This window comes from Pezoporus occidentalis, unplaced genomic scaffold (assembly GCF_034315485.1).
Source record: "Pezoporus occidentalis ecotype Australia unplaced genomic scaffold, CSIRO_AGI_Poc_V1 ctg312, whole genome shotgun sequence".
Taxonomy (NCBI): domain Eukaryota; kingdom Metazoa; phylum Chordata; class Aves; order Psittaciformes; family Psittacidae; genus Pezoporus; species Pezoporus occidentalis.
In genome coordinates, this window is record NW_026915073.1 from 173,039 (window position 1) to 199,287 (window position 26,249).

General features: G+C 44.8%; 1 protein-coding gene across 3 annotated transcripts in view; it reads left to right on the forward strand.

Moving 5' to 3' along the window:
- Positions 1-26,249, forward strand: part of MYO1D (myosin ID) — a 111,976-nt gene that overhangs the window by 46,038 nt on the left and 39,689 nt on the right. For 2 of the 3 annotated variants that reach the window (XM_062628260.1, XM_062628261.1), the window contains 6 exons: positions 2,366-2,532; positions 5,953-6,160; positions 15,183-15,406; positions 16,530-16,674; positions 17,397-17,501; positions 23,639-23,752. In XM_062628260.1, the coding sequence (XP_062484244.1) occupies positions 2,366-2,532; positions 5,953-6,160; positions 15,183-15,406; positions 16,530-16,674; positions 17,397-17,501; positions 23,639-23,752 (963 nt within the window). Of the gene's footprint in view, positions 1-2,365; positions 2,533-5,952; positions 6,161-15,182; positions 15,407-16,529; positions 16,675-17,396; positions 17,502-23,638; positions 23,753-26,249 lie in introns of those variants that run through there. The other variant, XM_062628262.1, reaches the window with a different exon arrangement.

Below are 26,249 nucleotides of genomic sequence, written 5' to 3' on the forward strand. Positions count from 1 at the left end.
CTGTGCCCTGGGGAAGCCTTGACCTCAGTGCTCCTTCCTTTCCTGAGTCCACCGCTCTCTGAGTATCTGAAAGGCAGAGCAGGATGAAGAGAGCACTGACACACTGCCTGCAGGCTCAGCTGGTTCTCTGGGAGCAGGGCAGTTTTCTGCACTGCATCCAGCTTTGCCTCAGTCTCCCTATAAGGAAAGGAGCCAGACAAGACCGCGACAGAGCTACCCCTGATGTACTTTGTGGGGAGAGATGAAGTTGCTAGGGGAGAAGGGATGTGATGTGAGAACATACATTGTCCACACATACTTCCATTTGCCCCCACACTTCCCATACCTGCTTACACACTTCTGGGTTGCAAGACAGGGATGCTGCCAGCACTTGAAGGGGTGGTTAGCTTAGATTTTGCCCACTCTCCCTGGTGCCATATATTCCTGCTCCAAGGACAGCCCTCCAGGAGCAAAGCACAGCCTGATGCTACTGATTGCATGCTTAAAAAAGCAGGGAAACGTTCCAGTCCAATATCTTCCCCAGAAGATCCAGTGGCTCATATCAGTTTCTAGGATACGAGTTTGCTTTTCCAAGGTCTGCATATCTTAGCCTGTTCCTTACCCATATTCAGCCTATTCACACTCCTTAGTGGGCAGCAGCTCTGTGTGCCTGTTGTTAGTGCTGGTCACCCAGGATTAGCCAGGGGAGTCAAGGATGGTCCTGTTTCATCAATACTGCTGAAGGCAAAATAGCAATTTGGGGCCATTCATATTATCCTGAGATTAAGTAAGTGACCTAAAAAAATAGAAAATAGGTCTAAATGATAGACAAATCATAGAAAATAGGGCTGAAAGGGACTTTGGGAATGCACTTAATTCGTATCCCATTTGAGGACACCTCTGCCACTTCTCTTTGCAAGAGGTTGTTCAGGCTGTTCCTCTCTAGTGCAGGAGGTTCCCTCCCTTTCCACAGGCATCTCACTCCCATTCCTTCTTTACCCAGTGCATCAGTTGAATTTTATACTGTAGGAAAAGCTTCTTCGTCCTAAACCTGAATGTTTGCTTTTCTTCATATCTACCCTTCAAACACATCACATCTAACATCAGGATGCTTCTGTGGCTTCTCAGTCCTTCGAGACTCAAACTGTATTTCCTCTGAGTCACATTTTCTGGGGTTTTGATCTTGCCTGGTCTTCCCTCAACTGACTCACCACCGTTCACACCCTGCTGGAGCTTCAGTGCCCCGAACCAAAGGTGATGTGCACACATGTAGAAACTTGCTGGGTTTTTTTGTCTTCCAGTTTTCCTCTTCCTGTGCCCCTTCTTTAGAAAAATATGAACTTGGCTCACACTGAGCTAGAGCTTTTAGGTCTCTCTTTAGCATGAGTGTAAATCAGGTTTTCATTCTTTTATTATACAACTATTTCTGCCTAAATGTGAGCTTTACATTTGTCCTCACCAAATTAAGCTTTTTTCCCTTTTTTTTTTTCCCCAAACCACTCCTCCCATTTGTTAATGCTGTGGGTTCTTGCACTCTCAAGCTGTGTATTGTCTCCAGATTTGGTACCCACATTGTTCTGCTTCATTGGAATCACTGTTGAAACCATCAGGCAGTCCTGGACCAGAAGAGGCACTGGAGAACCCAGGGGTTTCCCTTTTGAGAAGGAGCCTCTGTTTGCTCAGAGCACTGTTACAGATGGTTTCACAACCACATTTCATCTGGTCCAGGGGAAAATTGCTGAAATTTCATTCTCAGTTGTGGCATAAAGCCACCAGTCCCTGTCCAATGTTCTTTGCTGCCTGCAAGTTCAAGGGTTGCAGAAAGAGGAACTCGCATGCTGATGATGGCTTGTGCTTCTGTGGAAGGTGTGGTCTGGAAGTAAGATGGATTTTGCCCCATACATGGTGGTGTTCAGAGAATTCCACTATTCAAGCCTGTTGGTACGGTCTGTAGAAGATTTCACTCAGCATAGTTTAAAAATTATGGAGTAATCCATGCTGCTTTTAGATGTTGATACTGGGAAAGCTGTATCTGACAATCAGGACAATGAATTACATTGGGCTTTCTGTCTTTTATGAAGCTCCTTGTTATCATTTGTCTACAGAGGAGGAGGATGTGGAACTGGTTCTGATACATAGCCAAGGTCAATCAAACTCAAATGTGTAACACATGGATCTGGCAACAGATGCACTGTGGTGTGCGAAGGGGAGGAACATTTTATGTGCCACTCGTGTCATTTCTGTTCTAACCTTGGAATTCCTGTTAAGTGACCAAGCCTCCCTCAGATGCCGGGTGCACTGACACCTCAGTGTCTCCATGAGCAGCAGCTGTGCCTGCAGGCACTCTTCTCTTTCTGACTGGAACCTCCTTTGATTTGCCCCTCAGGAGCCCTATTATGTCCGTTGCATCAAGCCCAACGACAAGAAGTCACCGCAGCTGTTTGACGAGGAGCGGTGCAGGCACCAGGTTGAGTACCTCGGCCTCCTGGAGAACGTGCGGGTGCGGCGTGCCGGCTTTGCCTACCGCCAGACCTACGAGAAGTTTCTGCACAGGTAGGAGGGGTGACTCCATCCAGCTCTTGGTGGGACTCAAGCTCAGGTGTTGGAGTGAGGTGTGGGATTTGGCTGTCTCACCTCGAGTGAAGAGTTAAGTCTTGAGTCCTCTGGGCTCTCAACTTGTGTGACTGAGTGTGATAACATGGGTCTAACAGGGACTCTGCTCTCTTTTTGTGCAGCCGATGCGTGTAGAGGCGTGTAGAGGCTCCACTTCTGCTAAAATCCATTTGCTGTATTACTCTCTGCAGCAGGAAAGTGTACTGAAGTTCTTTCCCAGAGCATAACCCTCAAACCAGAACTAATTAACTTCTGTTTTCTCTCTGAACATTGTCTAATTGTTGCAGAAAGACACAGACACTGTGTGTCTTGGGAGGTGCTTGATGATGCACAGTGACACGTGCGCAGGAGAAAACCTCTGGACTTTAGAACTGAAATTCTGAAGAGGGATAGCAACATGACCCCATTAAAACATGGCTTTAATACTTCTTGCCCTCTTAATTCCTACTAGACTTGTGACAGATGTTTTAGATTAAAATTTGTCTTGTGGCTTCAGTGAATTAGCCTGGGTAGTGAGAATTCCACCTTGTGCTAATGAAATAGTGAATTGAGTTTTTGCTTCTGTTGTGGAATCAGGTGAGAAAAAGGCTGTGAGTGTAGAAAAACATTAAACTCTTTGAGCAGGTGGGATGTCATGCATAAGAAATGAAGCACTGCTGAAAGATCTTTTGCTGTTCACAGTGGAGATTTGCCTGGATATTCATGATACCTGAAGTGGAACGGAAGGGTCTGGTTCAGTAAATACAGCCTGCAGGGCTGTGTATCAGCTTTCTTCAACATCATGCAGTGGTTAGAGCATGCTTTCACCCTCACATGTGCGATTCATTACAACTTACTCTTCAGATTTGTGTAATTACTATTAATATAAACAGCTGCTTTGTTTTTAATGAAGGTTTGATGAGCTCCTGTAAGCCGAAGACCAGTAGTCATGTTTACAGCCCGTAAACCAAATTAGCCCATGGCAACTGGTTCAGCTTTCAAGCTATTGTAGCATTTGTTCGATCGGACCCTGCAGTGGGATTAATCATCTCCAGTATGAGGGATCAGACACTGTATTTGCATATCATGGTATTGCCTTTTCTAAGCTAAAAACCAATAAATAACAATCTCTTGGCCTGGATATTGGGTTTATTTTTACCAGAATTGGGTTTATTTTTACCGGAATTCTTTGTTCCTTGTCTTTGGATGAGAAACCCTCTTACGGGGGCTGGGGAGATGATTTGTGGGACAAGCTGTACAGTTTGAGTGGTTTGTGAACTGGGATCACAGGGGATCTCTGTTCCTTTATATTTAACATGCTCACTGGGAGACTGGGAACATGGAGGAGGCTCCAGGCCCTTCAGCTTTGGACTCCTGCACTGCATCAGTGGCACATCTTAAGACAGATCCACAGTCACTCAGTAAGAGGTGATTTTATATCTGTCAGTAGGAAATGAAGCAAAGCCCAGTTAAGACCATACTAAATGTCCTTTTCAAATTACATTTGAACTCTGTGTGCACCACTCTGCCCTGGCCAGTTTGTAGAAAGTAAAGTCCACATACATTTTTGTTAGACCAGGAGATGTTCTGTGTTCACTTGGTAACTATATCTTCCAATTGGGTGCAATGCACATCAGGGCCATGTGTCTTAAATAGATGTGCTTCATTCTTTTTATATATATATCTATAATATATAGCTTACTTTCAAAAAGAAACTGATTGGGTTTCAGGAAGGGGTCTGTGTGTGGGGCAGGGGGAAGGATGGCGCCTGTGAGGCATCTGCAGCCGTGGCCACAGGCAGGTGTAATCCAGTGCCCTCATGGCATCCACATGCCTGTTTCCAGGCTGTGTTGAACACAGCGCATAGAAGACACCAGGTAGCTGTGGCCTGTGAAGGAGGAAGAGAATTTCTTTTCTCTTTTGGGCAGGTTGTCAGGTCTCTAATATCTTCCTCATCTTTTTCTGGCCCCTGTGGGCTTGTGCTGCTGCTCTGCTTGTCTTTTTTTTCCCCAATATAACTGTCTTAAGGTGGAGGATTTTCCCAGTGAATTAATTATTGCAGGAACATCATTCCTGGTGAGAATAGGAAAGAGAAACAAGTGGAAAATATTTATTCCCTGTGTGTGCCTGTATTTGAGAGAAGGAATGCTTCTGCTAACCAAGTATAAATGCAAAATCCTCTTTTGTGAGTCTGAAGATGTTTTTTAAGTACTCCTGTTCTAGTAACCAGTAAGATCCCTTGTCTATGTGTGTAACTCTAACACTGATGGTGTTCCCTGCATAGGCACCTCATTTTTCCCCACCCCCTTCAACAGCTTATTCCAGAAGGCTAATTTGATGAATGAAAGCAGCAGGGTGATGTTATTTCCATTCAGGCTGATTTTAGTCCACTTAGTAACTCCTTGCAGTGCACCCTCTCCCCAGTAAAATGGTTTATTTCTGCACCCATTTAATAGGAGCTGAAAATTCTGCATGTCTGAAACATTGAGATTTATGTTTGACTTGGACTGTGGGCTTTTAAATAGAGGAGTGCTTCAAATTGCTGCATGGTTATTTTATTTAGAACAGGAATGTGGGTACTATTACTGTGGAAATGTCTTACAGTTTTTATTATGTCCATAAATCTTGCATAGAAAATTCATCGTTGCTTTGTGCCAATGTGTGTTCACCTGATCAGCACTTTGCTGGGCTGGTAAATCGTACAGAGCTAAGTGGGATCTAGTTACTCTCATGCTTGATTTGTAGTTGTCTTAGTTCCAATCTGTATTCCCTCTCCCAGTGTCAAGAGGAGCTTGGAGGGTAAGGATGGGACATAACAATTACAGTCAGTCGTGGTGTTCGCAACTGTGGCAGTCAGCTATATGCTACCTTGGTAAATAACAGATGTTGTTAGAAATGTGGTGAACCAGAGAAAGATGTTAGAAATGTGAAACACCAAAGTGGTGAACAAGAGAAATTCTTTGCAGGATTGTTAAATGTAGGCTTTCTGACAAGGCAGTTGATTGCAGTTGGCTGCTCCTGCACAGTATGAGCCCACCAAAGCTGCTCTTCTCACCAGAAATAAGTAACATTGAAATGGAATGCTGAGAGTGTGAATAAAGGAACTGCCAAACCTGCAGGAAGACAGACAGTGGTGAGGTTTGTCATGTTGCATCAGTTTGGTGTTGATGAAGTAAACTCTTCACAAAATCATGCTTCTTGTATTCATTTTCCTTGGATTTTGAGGATCACGACTTCCTGCAGAGGGTGTCTTGAGGTTCTTTTATCTATAATCAGTTTTATTAGGATTTAGATCATAATTATTTCTAAAACCTGTTGAAGGTTGGCCTTGAGAACCTGGATGACAGGTTTACATTTGTAAATCATACCTTGTAATTCCAGGTACAAGATAATCTCGGAATTCACTTGGCCAAACCATGACCTCCCTTCGGACACAGATGCTGTGAAGAAGCTCATAGAGTGCCATGGATTTCAGCACGATGTGGCTTATGGCAAGACCAAGATCTTCATCCGCACGCCTCGAACTCTGTTCACCTTGGAGGAACTGCATGCCAAGATGCTTGTGAGGATTATCCTCTTCCTACAGAAGGTAAAGCTTTGTTTACGGCATTAAAAGCTTCAGTTCAAGTTCCTTAAACTGCCTGTCTCTGGATGAGGTGTGATGTGCTGTGGGCTGTAGGGCCTATCAGTTTGTCAGTTACTGTTTGAAAAACTTGCTCTTTACTGAGTGAAAGCAGCTCCTGGAAACTTGCAGGAGCTTGTATGGATAAATATGTAAGAGGGAGGCACAATGGATATTGAGACAGGCTTAAAAGCTGTGTAAAAGCTTAGTAGTGGATCTGTGCCTGATGGCAAGCGTTCTAACAGTAACGCTTCTTCGGGGTGCAGAGAAAGGAATGAATGGGGAAGGCAGTGAGAAAACAGACAGGGAAAACTTTCCCCAGAGGCCATCAAGGAAGAGAAGGGACAGGATTCCCAGATGGGCATCCTCGCTGGTGTCCTTCCTGTTGCAGCATGTGATCTCCCTTGTCATACTATTGCATTCATAATTACTGAGGTTTTATCAGGGCCTGTGTGAAATCCCTGTTGTTGTTTCTTATGACACAGTTAGTGCTGACAGGAGTATACAAACACTGGGGCCAGCTGCTCGTGCATCTGGCTTTATTAAGCTTGGAGCATCCGTATTATGGAGTCCCCTAATGTGAACCAAAAAATACAGCTCAGGGATACAGAAAGAAGGGATGGTTTGCAGACTACTGGCAATCATATCCTGTAAGAAAGTATAACATGCAGTAGTGGAGGTTGCAGGTGTGAGTTGAGGAGTTACAGCACAGGAACAAGTGAAAACACTGCTGCACAGGCTCTGGAAAACCTGCCTCAGCAGCTTGGGTGAAAGGGTGACAGAAAATAGAAGTCCCTTAGCATTACAAAGAGTAAGACACCTCAGGCAATGCACATCAGGACCTGTGTGATTGTCTTTCCCCTCTGAACACGGGATTTGAGCTCAAGATCTTCCTGGTTTTACCCTTAAGCAGTTTTACCTTGAGTGACTTCAGGGCAAACACATTCTGAGACTTTGCTTAGAAGGGACTACTGCACCACGGGAGTTTGTTGTGACTTGGCCAGCTCTGAAATCATGGAGGTGATTTTTGGGGCCACAACAAATAGAAGCTGGTTTTGTAAGCTCAAAACCAACATAACACCAGAGGGATAAAAGTACAAGATCTGCTTTTAGTGCTTGCTGAAAACTGCGTTCTGTATGAGTGTGACCCGTCTGGTAAAGAGCGACAGCTTCTGACTTTCAGAGCCACAGAAATGGTGGAACTGACTCTGTCATTAGCAGGGACTGTTGACTAGTGCAAGACTTTTAGAAACATGTTTCTTAAAATGGCATTTTTCTTTGTCAGTCTTGGAACTCAGGAAACGAGAAGACTTCTGAAACCCTTTTTGCCCACCAGAAATAGAAACTGCTGACAGATGGATATAAAAAGTTCACAGATAAAAAGTGTGCTTTAAATCTTTGCAGTTAATGTAAACTTGCACAAACTTCCTAAACCTGAATAGCTTTTGGTGAAGAGACCCTGAAGGAGAATTTGCCTGCTGCAGGCTTTAATAGTTTTGTGAAACACATTTCTTGTGTTTAACAGGTATTTGGTCTGATTCCTTTTCATGGAATCCCAGACTGGTTTGGGTTGGAAAGGACCTTAAATCTCCTTCAGCTTCAACCCCCTGCCATGGGCAGGGACCCCTTCCACTGGAGCAGCTTGCTCCAAGCCCCTGTGTCCAACCTGGCCTTGAGCACTGCCAGGGATGGGGCAGCCACAGCTTCTCTGGGCACCCTGTGCCAGCGCCTCAGCACCCTCACAGGGAAGAGCTTCTGCCTAAGAGCTCATCTCAGTCTCCCCTCTGGCAGGTTAAAGCCATTCTCCTTGTCCTGCCCCTACAGGCCCTTGTCCAAAGCCCCTCTCCAGGTTTTCTGGAGCCCCTTCAGGTACTGGAAGACTGAATTCCAGGTGTCTTCCCTGGAAATGGCAGCATGCTTTTCCAGAAGCTTATTCTGTCTTATTCATTTGGAGTGCAATGGGTCTGCTCTGTGGGACCCCTCTCAAACACCTCTGGTAGATTCTTCTGGATTGTTAGCTGCAGTTCCACCACACTCACTCTGGTTTCTCAGGAGGAGTTCCCCATCTGCAGCCACTTTTCTAAGCAGGTCGGTCTCATTTGCCTCATTCAGCAGGTTCACTGGGTCATGCCATTAATCTGGAGTCTCTCTTTCTTCCAGTGCTGGTATGAGCAATCTAATGAGTTCCTGCTTGAATAAAGTTGCAAGGGGGACACCTTGCTCCCAGGTGACCCTGGTTTTCATATTAAATGCCTAAGGAATTGAGAGGTGACCTTTGCTGCAAGTGAAAGGTGAAGTTACTAAGTATGATTTGAAAGGTCCAGCCTGACTGTGCTGTAAAATGGATGACAGAAGGTGAGCACTGAGCTCCTCCTTCAGCTAAAATCCACCAAACAGTGTGAGGCACAATGTAACAGCAACACGCCAATTTCTGTGAGTCTGATGGCCTCTTCTTTAGGTGGCAGCTTCAGAATTGCATGGTCTGGGCTGTGATCTGGGCTCAGCAACCTTGGAGGAGAGCATCCCTGAAGATTTTTGCCTGTATAAGTACCGGGGTAGGAATAATGGATCAGTTCTGTCTCTGTGAGGGACTTTGCTGTAGTGGTTTTGTGTGACATTGGACATGCTGGGTTGTAGATAGAATAACTACAGTGCTTTTGGGCTTTCTCTTGTTCCACAATCAACAAAAGTGATGAAAATTAAATTGCTGGTGCCTGTTGTCCTCTTGCTTCCACACCTCCTTGCCCTGTGTTCTCCTCTCCCTGGAGTGGAGAGACTAACACAACTCTGCATGGAGGTATCTTCCTCTTCTGCCAAAACGATTGAAACAGGACAGGTGGCACCATCTTTTTTTCCTCTTTCTCTGAGAGGTTCTAATTTGCCTGATAAAAGATCTCTGGGGAAAAGGGAAGTGCTCAAGATACTGAAGACTTTGAAGAAAGCGGAATGCCCAGAGCTCCTTTTTTGGAGCTGAAGCCCCCTGTGATTCAGCTGTGTCTCTGTTCATACCGAACGTTCTTCAGCCAGGCTCTGCGGTGTTTGCAGAGTGATGGAGAGGAGCTCTTCAGAGTCATGGAGCTTGCAACTAAAGCCAAGAAACGCTCGTGAATGAGGAAATGCTCACCACACAGCTCGTCAACCAAGGAGCAGGCATTGGGTTATGTCTGTAAGTATGTAGTTAGAGACCTTGTACAGTGTTAAGTCTGGAAAATGCTTCCATTTTCTTTCCACTTTCCGTGGTCTTCTGGATTTACTATTAGATCTCGTTGTCAGCAGTGTCAGGTCACTCCTGTGCTCATGCACCCGCCATGTTCTGCTGCCAGTAGATGGGGCAGTTGGAGACTGGCAGCGCTGCAAAAGGAACAATCAGCACAATACAAAATCAAATCAGGGTAAGGATGTGAAGAGGCCTTCTCTGTGCTCTGCAAACCTCTGGGCAGTTTTGCCTGTATCTTCATTTCTGTTCGCTACTTGCTTGCAGTTGTTCATTGAAAACACACATGGAAATTTAATTCTTGCTCCTGTTCTCTTTAGTTTTGCCTATAGCAACAGAGGCTGAGTGAGGAAAACTGTGATTTCATCTCAAATGAAAGAGTTTAAATTGATCTTTTAAAAAAATAATTGAGCCTTCTGTTGCATTTGAATTTAGGAAAAGACAACTGGAGATAAAATGTGGTGTTGTTACAATAGGCACTTGTGTGATAAAAACTGAGGGGAAATGTAAGGCGTAGCCTTCAAAGCAGCTGATCACAGGCTGGGCTCCAGGAACATTTGTCTGCACAGGAATGATTTTAAATGGAAGAAGAATCTGCATTTAGCAGTTCTGTTTCTTGGTAGCTTTCAATGTCTACATTTCTTTAAACATCTTCATTTCTAATTACATATATTAAGGGCTTTATTGCTGTCATACAAATCACAAGCCTTTCAAAGAGAGATTCAGTAATTATCTGAAGAGCTTCATCATGTGAGTAACCCTTAACCCTTAACATGATGCTGGTTCCTTTGTTTAATGATGATAAGAACTGGCTGCTTATGAGTTTGGTTAAATTGAATTAAAACTGACTTCCAGTGGAAGGAGACAATTTTACTTTCCTTTGTTCCACATCTCCTAAATGGCTCCTCCTTTAGATTTATCTTCAATGTTCCTTTTTCATCTGTGATCAAATGTTAGTGAGATTCCAGGCTGTCATTTTAGTTCAGACCAAAGCCAGTCAGTAAACAGATGTGATTTAACTGTGGCAACTTGCTGGCTCCAGGAGAATTTACCAAGTGAGAGCTCTGTCCAGTATTAGCATACTCATATGGCAGTGGACATGGCACTGCTGGAGTCAAATTGAGTGGTCGTTTTAGGAGCACCAGCTGAGAACATCCCTGCATTTTGTGTTCTGCATTTGAGTTTATTTACTATACTTATGGTCTTGCCATCTCTATGATCACCTTGATGAATGCAAATGGAGCAGCTCTAATGTTAATGATGAAAATAAAATCAAATAAAGCTGCCATAAACCTCGTTTGCTTTTTTCTGCCCTTGGAAACGTTCCCACAGATTCATTAGCTTTGCAGAAACAGTGCTTTGTTCAAGGAAAAGAGCCCAGCCAGCACGTGCAGAATGCAAAGATGATGTATCTTGTCAATATAATTTAGTGCACTATTTCAGTGTAATTTTATCAGAGCACTACAGCTGCGGATGGTAATCGCTTCACTAAATCTCTGCTGCCTAATGCAGAGGAAGCAGCACTTGTCCCTGCCCTGCAGCCCAGTACCTCCTCGCCAGCTCTCCCAGAAGCCCTCCCAGCCCTGGGGGTCTGTGCGGTGCAGCCAGACAGAGCCACACGCCATGGTTGTCCCACCGTGGCCGAGTGGTATCTCCATCCCATCCCCATGCAGGGTCTGCAGCAGCTTCGATCCCAAGAGCTGTCACTCGCAGCTGCGATTTCCATGGCAACGTTCTCCAGCCCCAGCAGGGAAGAGCAGAGAGAGCACCATGGCTGACTTGTCATCATGTAATGTTTCACCTGCCCTTTCTTCTCAGCCCCATGAGTCCTTGAAGCACAGTGCGGGGAGAAGCACTGACCACAAAGGGAAGCTTTTGCTCTGACAAAGAAGGCGTTTCCATGTCAAATTATGGATGGGTAGTAGCATTCTGATGTGGGTTTTGTTCAGTGACCCAAATAAAAGGTGATGCAATGTTTGTCATCCAGACTCGGGGCATTGACCATCCTGAGGGAATTGTGAAGTTCTGAACATAAGTGGAAATAGGTATATAATTCCATGTGGATTTGTACTGTGAACTGAGGCTGTGATCTTGAGAGGTTTTGGCATGGAGAAGTTGCTTCTTCCAGGGGAGCAGTGGGTGTTGTGAAGGACCAAGTAAAATGGAGAGCTGCATGTATCCCCTGTGTTGACAGTGGCAGTTGCTTTACGGCCAAGCTGATCCCTCAGCAGACTGATGGACTGCTTCTCCCATGCTGCTTGCCTCCCCTCATGCAGGGCTTCATGGACGTCTGCCCCATCCCTTCTCAAGTCCTCTCTTCCCATGGAGAAGTGTCCTAGCTTACTTAACTGCTCCATGTTTGGAGTTTGTTCTTTGCTTCTGATTATTCTTGTGGTCTTTACCAGCAGTAAACACTGAAGATGGTGAAATGACCTGTATTTGACATCTTCAACATGAAAAACTGTACCTGGAGTTTTCATGGGATGAGAGAAGGTTCCTGCCTTCTAATAGCAACAGTGTTGTTCTGGTCATCACAACGTTTACTTCCCTTTGGTAGTTCTCTCCATCTGTTCATCTAAAGCTACCTCCTTTCTCCCAGCATCTTCCTTCCCTGTTCATTATCAGCAAGATACTCTGTAGAGTGCCACCATGATGGAGCCATGGGGTGAGTGCCCTTTGTAAGGACAGTGGGGTACTGCCAACAGAGCACTGCTAGGAGCACCAAATGGACCTGGAAACTCACATGAGTAGGGTGGTGAAGGGTTTTCTGGAGGCTTTCAGGCTGAGCCGCAGCAGCAGCTCAGATTTGGCCTGGCAGGAGGGTGGGAGCAGCAGCACATTGGCTGCAGCCGCTGTAGAGCAGCAGAAGGTGCTGCAGGAGAAAGCCCAGTGACTCTGCAGCAGCACGGCAGGAGCGTTCACGGGGCTCACGTGTGCCACTTGCTCACAACACCTTCCTTTGTGTGTTATTGGGCGCGTCCTGTTCAGTACAATCTAATTAATCTCCAAGTGGGACCCTTCTCACTTTCCTGGCATATGGAATATTGTTTCTCTTAAACAGAGCTATAGAATGAAGGTTTTTCAGCTGAGTCATGTGAAAAGAGAAAATAGCTTTTAGTAAACGAAGCAGCTCTTCCCACTCGCTGTTTACATGCTCTGTAATGTGATCTGTGAGAATGGGGAGGGTTTGATTTAAACCAGTTTGCCTCAGACCTTTGCTGGAATGTGAACTGGTTTGAACTGGGAAAACACAGATCACAAGTCATGGGTGGACAGGGTGCTGGGTGCTGTGGGTGAACATCTGCTGCTCCATCCTATCCGTGCTGTGCAAGGAGGTGACTCCTTTCAAAAGGCAATCATCAGTAGTCTGATTAAAGCCTGCTTCAGCTTTGAGCAGTTAGAGTGCAGTGCCTCCAAGGAGCCTGGGGCAGCCCTAGTGCAGCTTCTGCACTGCACTATTGACTTAAATATTTCATAACCTTTCCTGTTTGAGCTCCTTTAAAGCTGTGCAGGAAGGTTCACGCCTGTGTGAATTTCTAGCTGGGTTTTGGTTTATTCTTTGCAGTTTGGATGCCTAGGGGGCAGCTTGTGCTAGGGCAGCATGAAATATTGATCACGCAGCAGCTCAGGCTACTGTGAAGGAGGCCCGGTGGGAGGAGGTGTGCCGTGTTCCAGAGAGCATGAAATAGTTTTCCAAGGTTTAGTTAGTTGCAGAACTGCTCAGAAAAGATAACCCTGGTGTTTAATTTAGATAAGCTGGGTTTGTTTGCTGCATCCTGGGCGTTTGTTTGCTCCCTCATATGTTTCACTTGTATGCTGGGTGGGTTTTCTTCCCCACACGCAGAGATTGCAGCATTTAGGTCAAATGTAGATTATCCCTTTTGCCATGGAAGAAGTACAGCAAGGTGATCTCGGCATTCCAGGCTGGCCTGCTGGTTTTCCCTGTGCTCTGCAGGGCCCATGTTCTTGTTTTCCGTCCTCCCTTATATTGTTTTTATGGGGATATTTTCTCTGGAGGGGACATGGCAGGGATGTGAGCTGGTGAGGGCACAGACGAGCCTGGGCTTCAAAAGGAGAACACCAAGCCAGGAAAACAATCAATTTTAAAGCTATTTGTACCCCATTCTCTGGGACAAGGTTTGTTCTTCTCTTTGGCTTTCTCTGGGAGGCACTGCTATTGTGGCTGTTGGGAAGGGCCTTACTCGGAGTGAGGTTATCCAGTTATGACAACTTGATTTGAGGGCAGGCTTTTCGTGAACAATGCAGTGCTCGCATGCAGCCAAGGGGCATGCCTCGGCTGGATAATTGGATTTGGAAGGCTGGTGTTCGGGGTAACTGTGACACTTCCTGCTGGGAAGCCAAGTTCTGCAGCAATGCAGCTGATACAACATCGGGGTGATCTGTTACCGTGCCTTTGCTCTCCAGGGGTCTGACTGGTGTAAAGAATAACCCCAGCAAGAGCCTTTCCTCAAGAGCTTGCCTGCTTCCAGCACAAGGAAGCAAAATCAAGACCTTGTTCTGTATCTATAAAACGATTCAAAATGTTTTGGGGGATCACTGACAGAAGTGAAGCTCTAGAAAGCCTTCAACATCTTACACAAATTTACCATGCCAGTTTTTGTCTTGAGCTCCTTTGTAACATTCAGAAGACTGCTCAGCTACCACTGGAACCCTTTGTTCCTCCTTTCTGTTCTTAATAAATGGAAACATGAGAAGCTGGCAGTAGGTTTTTACCCAGTTTATCTTGTTTACTGACCACACTTTCCTTGAGGTACAGTGACTCTTGAGTCTGTTCCAATGTCTCAAGTAATCCAAGTAATCTTCCCTTTTCTTTTAAAAAGGGCACAAATTACTTTGGTGCTCTTTAGGTTTCCAGTTATTTTATCCTAGTTGCTGATTCAGTCTCATTCATACAGTTTATATATCTGCCCTCAGACCTGGAAGTGCTTAGATTTTAATCAGCCTCACGCACTTCGCGTGAAATCTTTGCCCTGTGCAAGTTGGTTTTAGCTTGTGGCTTCAGGAAGCCCTGAGCTTCTCAGGAGCTCTGATGCCTTTTGTATGTCAAAGTTCTTGTGTCTCTTTATGATGTGGAACTTATATAGAACTAAACCACAGTTACAACTGAGTGTGCTAAAAGTGACTACTAAGAACAGCATGTGTGATGCAGAGGATACTGCTTTCCCTCAAACTGTTCAATTATTTCAAAGAATAAATAAGGAAATGTTACATATTATTTTATATGCATGTAGTATTGAGATTTTTAGTACCAGTCCACACCTTCCAGTACCTAAAGGGGCCAACAAGAAAGCTGGAGAGGTTTTTTGTAGCTCATCTCAATCTCCCCTCTGGCAGGTTGAAGCCATTCTTCTTTTCGTCTCCCTATAGGCTCTTCTAACATGGGTACTCTCTGCCTGTGGTGCTTTTCAGGCACAAGGATGACTCACAGCAGCTCTGCATGCAGCAAGCTGGGAGGATGTCACTGTAGTATTATTTGCCTATTTACCTGCTTTTCAGTGCACGGCCTGAATAGATATTTCCCAAAATATTTTCAAAGCAGTTTTTGTTGGTTTTTTTTTTTAAACCAGAGTTAAAATTGTTTTTGGGTACATGACAGTGTTTTTTCAGTGACGTTTTAACTGCATTTGATTGACCCAGAGAGGTCACTTTCTTGATAATAAAACTAATATATTGATGGATTTCAGCAGAATAGGACTACAGAAAGGAAAAATTACCCTGCCTTTCGTTGCTAAAGGTGTTTCTCTCTGCTCCCAGGTTTGGAGGGGGACTTTGGCTCGCCTTCGCTACAAGAGGACAAAGGCTGCCCTCACCATCCTCAAGTATTACCGCCACTACAAAGTGAAGTCCTACATCCGGGAGGTTGCGCGGCGCTTCCACAATGTGAGGCAGATAAAGGACTATGGGAAGCACGTGCCATGGCCCACCCCACCCAAGGTGCTGCGCCGGTTTGAAGAGGCACTTCAGACCATTTACCATAGGTACAAAGGGAACCTCTTGTCTTTTCAGTCTAACCTAGAGGAGAGAACAGCTACTGCTTGTTCCAGGAAAGTTGGAAAAATGACAGAAGAACATTAACTGGATGTCACAGATGAAGATGTCAGTGGCTTTTGGTACCCTTGAGCACACAAGTAATTACTCTGTTTCAAAGATTTAGTCAGGATGGGCATTGTATTTCCTTCGTTGGCCCCTTTCTGGTTGCTTTTAAAAGAAAGGAGCTGGTGCTGTTAAATGAGGAGGAGCAGAAAAGGAATCTTGACTTCCTGGCGAATTCTTATAGTAAGCTAGTGTTTTTCTGCAGTAGAATAAGCAATATTCCCCTGTCCACTCGTTTTCCAGTCTATAAAATAAAAGTATTTTATGCCTTTATTACAACCTATTATCTGAAAGCTGGTGACTGTCTCTGGTAAGTTTAGGCAAAGGTGTTACAATTCCAGTTTGAAAAAAGACAACTTCTGAAAGTTGCTGAACAGGAGAAATGTTGCCTGGATGGGGTCTCTAGAGATCTCCAGTCCAGCCATCTGCTTGAAGGGGAATTATCACCAGCACTAGATCAAGTCAGCCTTGTTTTTTTTCCCCAGCTGTCTCTTGAAAGCCATCCACAGCCTACCTGCTTCCAGAATAAGCTCAATTACCATAACTACAACATTTGTGTTGCTAAAAGACTTTCCATAGCATTAATCCTGGAGACCTGGTGTTGCTGCTGAAGGCTGGAGTGTGGTATGGAGTAACGGATGGGCTGCCCTGCCCTGTTCCCTGTTACAGCTGGTTAGGTTTCAATTGTAGGGCCACATTCAGCTATTAAAGGAGAACAATGTTGTATATGAGCCCAAAAACTGGGCTTTCAAGAGCTTTATTGCAAACAGATGTGCCAGTAGTTGGCTTCTGGGTATGGGATGGGGACTGTACCAGCCAAATCTGTTAGGAGTCAGAGATGATATTATGTGACTAAAATGGTAACTGTCGTTCTCACCTTTATGAATGCAATGGAAGGACTTCATTTCCCCCTGACATTGGTAGGCTGGGGCTGTTCTTGTGCTGATCTGGGAGAGGTCCCCATAGTATGTGGTACAGTGTGGAACTAATTCAGGTGTTCTGTGGCAGGTGGAGAGCGGGTGAACTCATCCGGAGCGTCCCACCAGAAGTCCTACCTCAACTGAGGGCCAAGGTTGCTGCCATGGAAGTGCTGAAGGGTCACAGAGCTGATATTGGCTTACAAAGAGCATGGGAGGGGAATTACATCGCCCTGGTGAGTCCAAGTGAAGTGATCAGTGCAGTAGCTGGGGCTTAGGATGCTAAAAGGGTGGCAATGAGCAACCTGCTCTAGTGGAAGGTGTCCCTGCTCATGGCAGGGTGTTGGAACTGGATGAGCTTTAAGGTCACTTCCAACCCAAACCAGTCTGGGATTCTATTCTTGCCACTGCTACTGCATGGCTGCCACTTGGAAAAGTGACTACTGATTTCTTGAAGGGGGAGAAGTACTTTGAAATTTCCTCTGTAAATGGGTTTCTGTAGTTTCAGAATCTTTGACTTCTACTGTACTAGGAGTGGGTTTCCTGAATGCTGAGCCTAGCTCAAGCATTGCAGGCAGCATGAAAAGATGATGAGTAATGCCATCAGCTGGCCTTTCAGTGGCTAAAGATAGGGAAGAAATCAATGTAAAGCTAAGATATAATAAGGGATAAGATATAATGGGACATTAAGAGATAACATAAAATGAAAAGGAATAAAGAAGTTTTCTCTAGGCAGGTTGCATTGCTTCCTTTTACTCCATCCTTCCTCTAAGGAGTTTGTTTTGTTCAGGGTTTTCTTTCAGAAAGCAAATAGATGCTCTGCAGCTCTTTGATGAGGCAGAAGGTGGAGGAAGCCTTTGGACAAGCTACTGCCGCTGCAGTCCTTGGGCCAGCAGGGATGTAACACAATTACTTGTGGTGAGCAAGAAGAGTTACGTGCCTGTCTTTGCTCTTCCAGAATCCAGACAACCCTCAGACCATGGGCTCTTTTATCCCTGTTGCCAACGAGCTGAAACGGAAGGACAAGTACATGAACGTTCTCTTCTCCTGTCACGTCCGCAAGGTAATGGGCATGTGTGTGGTCTGCAGGCACATGGGCTGCCTGGGGAAGCTTCTTGTGATGGAGGTGAAACCTTGGGAAGCCCAGGTTGAGGAAGGAATCCTGGAGATGCTTTAACAGGCAGCAGTTCAAAGCAGATTCAAGGAGCAGTGTCAGTGATTTTATGATGGATATATACCCTGGAACCTATTGCACTAAAGGGTGCTTGCTTCGGGTTGCTTCTGTGCATATAAAATTAGAAATCTCTTACTGTTCCATTAGGGACAAGGAGATACAGGAGAAATTTTTGCCTTTTTTCACTTCAGGCTGAAAACAAAATAATTCATCTTCTAATGCATTGAATGAACTGGGTCCAGGTTGTTGCTGTCTCTAGATAAATTGGAGTAATTGGAAAAATACAGTATTCACTTCCTAAAGATGCCATCATAGGAGTTGTTGATTTGCATGGGTTTGGAATGCCAGGGAAGGGAATTTCTCAGGCTCTGTGTGTATGATATCCATGTACGTGGTGTGAGAGTTTCATTTTGATTGTTGTTACGCAACTCTGAGGCTTTTAAGTCTTTCTGTTTCTCTCGCTTGGTTCTGAATCAGCCCTGAAGGACTGTCTCCTGTGCAAGCGTAGGGGAAGGCAGGTTTCAGAAGTACAGATCCATACTTTGTCCTGGTCAGTAACTGCAAGCACAGTGCTCCTGCCTTTAGGCAAGTGTCTGAGTGGGGTTTTATTGCTTGTGATATATGAAGATACTTGAGCACACAAACAGGCCTTGTTCTGTCTGTCCTGGTACTGTGTTACTTTGCTGGAAAAACACATTCTCTGCTGGGACTTGTTGCATTGGTGTCCCAGCACTTCCGTAATAAAAGCAGCTTGGAGATGGAACAGATGTTACCTACCATAAATGAGATTTCTTCCTGAGCCTGAGAGGTACTTTCAGTGCATTCAGAGGGGAAGAAAGCTTCAGCTTCCTATTGTGCTTAAAAAGTGTAGCTCAGCTGAAATCAGAAAATGCTGCAGAGACTGTGAGGTTCTGGACTTGCAGTCCAGTGCGGTTTATAGTCTCTTTTTTGATATTTTAAAGGTTAAATTGTTGGTCACTTTCTTCTATGAGAGGTCAGGCTTAATCCTCCCATTGTCTGCTTGGTTAGGGATACCTCTGAGATCATCAGCAAAGGTGGGTGATGGGTCAGTTGGTATGGGGGGAATCAGAATCCCAGACTGGTTTAGGTTGAAGGGACCTTAAAGCTCATCCAGTTCTAACCCCTTGTCACAGGCAGGGACACCCTCCATTAGAGCAGGTTGCTCCAGGCCCCATCCAACCTGGCCTTGAGAACTGCTGCTCATCCGCAACCCAATTGTGTCCAAGTCTTTGAAGTCGTTAATACTTTTCTTGGTCTTTGGTCTTAATGATCTGTGTTTTCTGGACAGAAAAATACAGCTAAATTTTGGGAAAATACAACATCCCCTTTAGGAAAATGATGGCCTTAAAGAATCAGTAGGAGCACCTCTCTACCAGCAAATAGAATCATTTCAGCATTGCTGTTGAGGACCTGTCTGCAACTTTATAGGATCTTTATGTATGTAAGCCTGGCAATTTCAGTCCATTTACATGTTTAAACTCAAAAGCAAATGATCCCTTTCAAATCCATGCTTGGATATAATAGCTGTTCGAGTGAACCATTTGCCTTCCTTCTTGTATGGACAAGAAATATCCAGGCAAGCCTGAAGTGAGCAAAGGGTAGAAGACAAACAATCCTGAACTTCGAAAGCTAACAGGACAAAGATTTGGCATTTCAGGAATTAGCATTTCACTTTCCAACCAATGCTTTAGGTATTCTATTATGCCTTAAATTTGAACATGGGATTTGCAGACTAAGCAACAGTGAAAACTGTTGCAAAGCCTGTGCGTGACTCCGTGCTCTGACTACAAGAGCACAGTCTTTACCCTGAGAACAGCGTTAACCTTCTTTTGCTCTTCACATAAAACAGTTTCTATCTTGAGCTGCCTTTTTGAAGCAAAGGTGTTTCTCTAGTCAAAAATACAAGCTGAGGCATTCTGTCTTTTACCCCAAAAGTAACAGCAGTCTGAGGGTCAGCCTTTGGTCCTGTGCTACAGGGGAAGGTTCTTCCAATTGCTAAATTCTTCCCTTCTGGGGAGTTTGGGAAGGGACCTCAGGAATCATCTGGTCCAATGTTCCTAGGCAAAGCATGACCTAGAGTAGATGGCCCAGCAACCTGTCTAGCCGAATCATAACAGTGTCCAACGCTGGGAAGTCCACCATTTCGCTGGGGAGCTTATTCCAATGGCTGATCGTTCTCATTGTGAACAATTTTCCTCTTGTTTCCAGTTGGAATCTCGCCAGGAGTAACTTGTGCCCATCACCCCTTGTCTTTTCTATGTGATTCTGTGCAAAGGGAGTCTCCATCTTCCGTCTTCCAGATAATTGCAGTCTAATATACCTCTTCCTTTGAAAAGGCATTAAAAGGATAAGCATTGGGCAGTTGGAATAGACACAAGCTAAGCCTGGAGTTCATGTATTTAAACCTGTTTATGTCTAGAACGTACCTTATGACCTCTACGATATTTGTTAACCATTAAATTCTTTGAGACAGGTTTTTTGTAGCTGATGATTAGCGTTGTTCTAAGTCAAGGAGGTGACACCACCTCCTGCCAGCCAGGGAGCTACTCTTGAAGTACTGGGAACTGCTGGTGGGACTTTCTTTAGCTCGAGAGCACAGGGCCTTCATTTCAACAGCTTGAGGTGAATAATAACGGATGAATGTGTTTGGACTGAAGCTTATATAGCTCTTGTAGAAGGGCTGTGAAGAGACTTGAAAGTCTCACTGATGGGAGATGTGTGTTCTTGCTTTCTCTGGTAGGTATAGTAGAAGCAGGTCATCTCTGCCTGTGGAAAAATCCATCTTTCCTGAACATTGTGGTGCTCTTCATTGTTTTCAAAGGAGATTTTCATGGGTTTTGCCTTGGGAAACCAAATGAGTATTTCATGTGTACCACCGGATTTTGTTAGTTTACCAAGGAAACAACAGTTTCTCTTTTTGGAGGGGAGGGAGATTTTCTTCCTGCTTTCTCCCTTGTCATTCGTGGCATCCAGCTCCCTTGAGATTACCATCTTTTCCAAAGCCAGTCCCCTGCAGTGTCTCGAGGACCCAGGCAGGGACCTGAAAAGCTCATTTGAAGGTTTTCCTGTTTCATTTTCCCCCATCAGCTAGTCAAGAAGCTAAAATAAGGCTTATTCCCATTTGGATCAACAAAGATATAAATAAAAAATGCCCAGAAGGTGCAGAACACACAATGCCAGTAAGGGCTGGTCTCCACAAGGGTGGAAGCTGTATCTGAGGACGTAAGGCCTGTCTCCACTCCTACAAAATCAAGAGTAGTGGCATTTGAAATGGTGATGGCATTTGTCCAAATCTCTTCTGTGCTGCTTCCCAACATGACAATTTCCTTCTAAACCCATGGCATACTGTCGTGGTTTAAACTCAGTCAGGTAATTCGTTCGCTCACTTCCCCCCCCTTTTCTTGCCCTCCCCCTGCTCTTGGAGGGACAGAGAGGAGAATCAAAAAGAATGCAACTCCCACGGGTTGAGATAAGAACAGTTTAGTAACTAAGGTATAACACAAATCACTACTGCTACCACCAGTGATAATAATGATAAAGGAAATAACAAGGGAAGAGAATACATCATCTCACCACCAGCCGACCGATAACTCGCCCCCCCAGCCCGACCAAGCTCTGACCGATACCTCCTCCAACCCTGCAGACTCCCCGCCCTTCCGGCTAACCCCAGTTGCATCCTGGGCATGACGTGCTGTGGTATGGAATACCTCTTTGGTCAGTTTGGGTCAGGTGTCCTGTCTCTGCTTCCTCCCAGCTTCCCCTCCTCCCTGGCAGAGCATGAGGCTCACAAAGTCCTTGGCCAAACCAAAACATCATTGTTATCAGCTCTGTTCCCGAGCTGAAAGTCAAAACATTGCACTGCACCAGCTACCAAGAAGGGGAAAAATGACTGCTACTGCTGAACCCAGGACACATACATAAATACATCATAGGTGCATGAGGCACCAGAAGCAATGGCTTGGAAAGAGCTGGAAAGGACATGAGTTGTAGAGTAGTGAGAATTTGCTTCTCAGGTGAGGTAAGCTGCTGGCCTTCCCCTTTGGTACCTCTCTGTAGCTGTTCAGCTGAATTTGTTGCTGAGTGTGAACACTAAAAACGGTGGATAACCACAAGAAGTAGAATTTAAAACAAGCTTATAGAACTACTACAACATTACATTGTCTTGTGAAGGCTGTGTGTGCTTCCTGGCCCCAGGATGGGTCCTCCTGTGCTGGGGGGCTCTGGTTGCATGGTCTGAACTGTCTGTCACGAGGGGATCTGGGCTGGACATGGACAACAGGCAGGATGTTGTGATGGAGATAGGAGCAACCAACAGGATCACGGCAGTGAACAGGTTGTGTTGTCAGGCTCTTTAAATATTCAGAATAAATTTAAAAAAGCCATGTGTGGGAAGCATGGTGGGACAGCATCAGCTCTGAGGTCACAGCATCAGCTCTGAGGTCACAGCATCAGCTCTGAGGTCACAGCATCAGCTCTGAGGTCACAGCCCCACACACTGGAGGAGCCTTTTCTTAAACTCCCAAGACATGGAACATGGTGTGTTGGAAGCTGCTCACCCTAATTACAGTGTGAGGAGCCTGTGCTACTCTGCTCGAACTACCCAATGTGTGGCACCAGACACTGGTCACCTTCTTCCTCTGGGCCATTCAGTGTTCCATAGCCTTTCTTTTTTTTTCCTCCCATTCATCAGCTTCCTAAAATAACTCCGGTTATTCAGCATCTCTTACTGTGAGCTTTTCCAGTCCTTCAGTCATGTTCTTCACCTTCTCTGAACCATTAGTCTCCTCCACGTTCACCATCCTGGTGCTTCACACACTATTCCCAGTGAGACCATCTCACCCAGGACATTATTCCCCATGCTGATGCCTTGCTTGTTTTCAGCTGCCTCACATGTTTATGCCAAGATCTATCCGGAGCTGTCTAAAATCATCTGCAGTTAGCTTTCCTGGGCTGCTAATTTAAAGCTGTCATAGAACCCTCCAGTTTGCATTTTTTGCCTTTATCAGTTCTGAACTTTGTCACTCTGCTGCCTATTGCCTGAGAATATTTAAGTTTTCCAGTTGTCTCCTGCCTTCACCTAGGAAAATCCTATTTATGTTCCTCCCCTCATCATGTCTCACCCTTGTCTACCCATCTCAGTTGATTAATAACTCTCTCTGTGAATGTGATAAACCGATGACTCCAGTTTTGCCTGAAGTGGAAAACAATTTCTACTTCGTGTCCTACTTTCTCACTAGTTAAAGCTTTGCATCTTGCCTTGCGCCTATTCAGTACCTGACATCTTAGGGCAGCTCAAAGTCTAGATGGCATCAAAGGTTCTCCTTTGGTGTAGTATTTCCTGGACAAATGAATTGGGATGTGAGTGAGATGTGTGTTCCTCTGTGAGAATCCCACTTGCTGGAGCCAAGTGGTACCAACAGCCTGAGAGAGTATTTGGAATGAGTTGAGATGGGAAGAGGGGAATTGAAATGATCAGTGGTTAGAAAAGAGATATGAGCAAAGGCGTGACCCCAGGGTATGAAACTGCCGCATGTTTCTTGCCATAACGTGCTCCTTCCAGTTCTGTTTTTGTAATCAACCACACTAATTCCATAAGGTGGGAATAGTGGTTTATTAGCATCGTGCTTTTGGGGTTATGAAGGCACATACACAATGTAGGAGCAACAGCCATCTGCCTGGGCTTAGTGTCTGCTGGTGAACAGAGATAAGTTTGAACACTGCTAGAGAAAAGCATCTGTCCTTCAGTTGATTGAAGACATGGATCTTCCAGGTTGCCAACAGCTCTGCTGGGTAACCCTGGGAATGCTGTATTTCTCTAGTTATGAAATGGGATTACGGGATCCCTCTTCCCTTTTCACTGGTTGGAAATCAGTGGAGAAAACCTGTTGAAGAGCTCTGGGAGTTTTGTGCATTTGCTGTGTGAGTTTGGTATGTTTACTGCTGTAGAGCTCTACTCTGTATGTTCCTGCAGTGATCAATGGGATTGAAGATGTGCTGCTTTGCAGGTCAATCGCTTTAATAAGGTGGAGGACAGAGCAATCTTCATTACGGACCGACACCTGTATAAAATGGACCCTATGAAGCAGTACAAAGTGATGAAGACCATCCCCCTCTATAATGTAAGTACAAGGAGTGGGGAACCTCATCCTTGGGCTCTCTTAGTCATGAGGGTGCATCTACTTCTTAGCTCCATTTTCATACCCATAAAACAGAAAAATACCTTGTTTTTTTTAAATGTATTTAATGTCTTTAGAATGGTTACAGTGCAATTAACTGCAACACCAATGCATCATATTAGCTTTTCAGTTTAATGCATAAAATAAAAGCTAAAACCCAAACTATTTATTACTCTGTCTTCTGCTCGTTCTTCTGTTAGCTTTTATTTGCTGTGTGCTGCAAGATCCTGGCCCCATAAGGGGGGTAGCGTTTCACAGCAGCTCATGACACTGTTTCTGTGTCTCTGGGGGTTTGTTTGATCCTTCCTGGCATGTTTGGATTTTTTTAATGTATTTGTTCATGTTTATTGTAAATCTTGTCAAAGCTAAATTTGGAATTACAGTGAGGTATATGCCCTTCAGGGTAGCAGAGTTTAGCTGCCAGTGACAGCACATCAGATTGTCACTGGGAGGAAGGGGGATGGGGGAAAACTTCATTTTAGCTCTTCAGCATCCTAGTGGGGATTCAACTCCTTGTTTGTTTTCCTCAGCCTGAGGTAACACTGCCACTGTTATCTTAAACCTGCAGAACCTGGCTGAGTTGCTTGGAAATGCACACAGATTTGTTGGGATATTTGCATTTGGAGAAATAACAAATGTGACATCCCCCTATTGCTAAAAGAGCAGAGATGGGATTAGGGTAATGCTAAGATCCAGTCTGGAAATGTGAAGGATTTGCTCTGACTGCATGCATAGTGTTGATTTTATAGGTCCTCTCCTTGGTGGCCACGCACCCGTCACCCACCGCAGCGTGCTGGAGTGACACGCTTGTCCCCAGCGAGAGCACTGCCTGTAGCAAAGCGACGTCTCTCTCCCTGGCAGCATCTCTTGTTTTGAACAGACATTGCTGCCAGGCAGGCAACAGCTGCAGGTCGTCCTCCTAACTTGATGTTCTGTTCCACTGACATTGTCTCTTAATTGTGCAAAATGGAAGCATCAGCAGATTCTGCTGCTAAATGGCTGATTCTCACTTGTGCAAAACGACTTGTTCAACTCCAGAGGCTCTGAGCAGAGTGCTTTTCCTGGCTGGGTGGGGTTTATGAAGTGTCAAAGTGAACTGGGGTGGACAAGGAGGAATTTTGTCCACCGCAATTTCTGTCTGTTAAGTTTCTTCACTCTTACCCAAAATGGCCAGGCCACTGCAATTCACTTCCTACATTAGTAATGATAGAGACATCTGTATGTATCACAGCTTTACCTGTGTGTCTGAGGGGTTTAAAGGTGGAGCTTTTTTGGAGTACATTTCCCTGACAGCATGAGCCCAGATTGCTCTGAAATCTTTAAGGCCTCAAACATGAAAGGAAATGAGCAAGTCAGATACAATTTTAGGTTACCTATAAAATATCCATTGCATAGAAATGTTAGTAATTGTTGTTTTTTCTCAAAACATATACATATAATATAGAATATCTGTTCATATAAAGTGCTGTATCACAGGCTGTATGGTGCTGTCTGCTTTGCATTTCCTCTGGCACTAAACCTGTTGGTGGGCTGTACAGAAAGGTTTCTTGCTTTTAGAACACTTGCATTTTCATAGGTGTAAATCAGCTTTATTTGTGCATGTGCAGTTATTCCTTTCTGCAGCCTACCACAAGGCTTCTTGACCGAACAGTTTCTTTCACATGAGCAAATGTGAAGGGGTCCTGGAGTACTTTATTTGCAGGGGAGGGATGGGTTCAAAAGACCTTTCATTAACTCATACAAGTGTTAGAATAACATTCCAGAGTAGAAGTTTCATAGAATCCCAGACTGATTTGTGTTGGAATGGACCTTAAAGCTCCTCCAGCTCCAATGCCCTGCCACAGGCAGGGACACCTTCCACCAGAGCAGGTTTTGCAGTTTTTCATTCCTTTTCATAGTTACCTTTTATATGTTACTTACTGATTTGAATACACTTTGTCTTTCACCTCATGAGCTGCCTTGTACACTCCCATACTCCTGCATGCCTGATCCCTTCCTGCATGGCAATCTTTTTGCAGTGTACAGGGACCTGTGATAGCCAATTACTGATATAGAGATTCCTCATTTTCAGGGAAAGAACAATTATTAGAACTTATAGGAAGAGTTTTGAGAAGCAGAGGGTTATAATTACTCCAGTCATGATGTTTATCAGTGTATCCAGTATGTCCTGCTAGAAAGATGTGTGTTCCCCGAGAAAGATGGATCACCCTTCCAATATGTAAAGGTGAACTCAGCTGAAATTCATCTGCCTGCTCACTGTGCTGCTCACTGTCAGCATTCCAAAAGCACCCTGTCAACGCGGCAGCATTCTTGGGGATGGTGTTTCCATGGAAATCTCGTTGGAGACAGTCAGCTGATGTATGTTATGACCATAAACTTGTTTTCATCTGAAGAAACCACACTACAGTGCCCATCTCCTTTAACTGTGGGGACATGTATG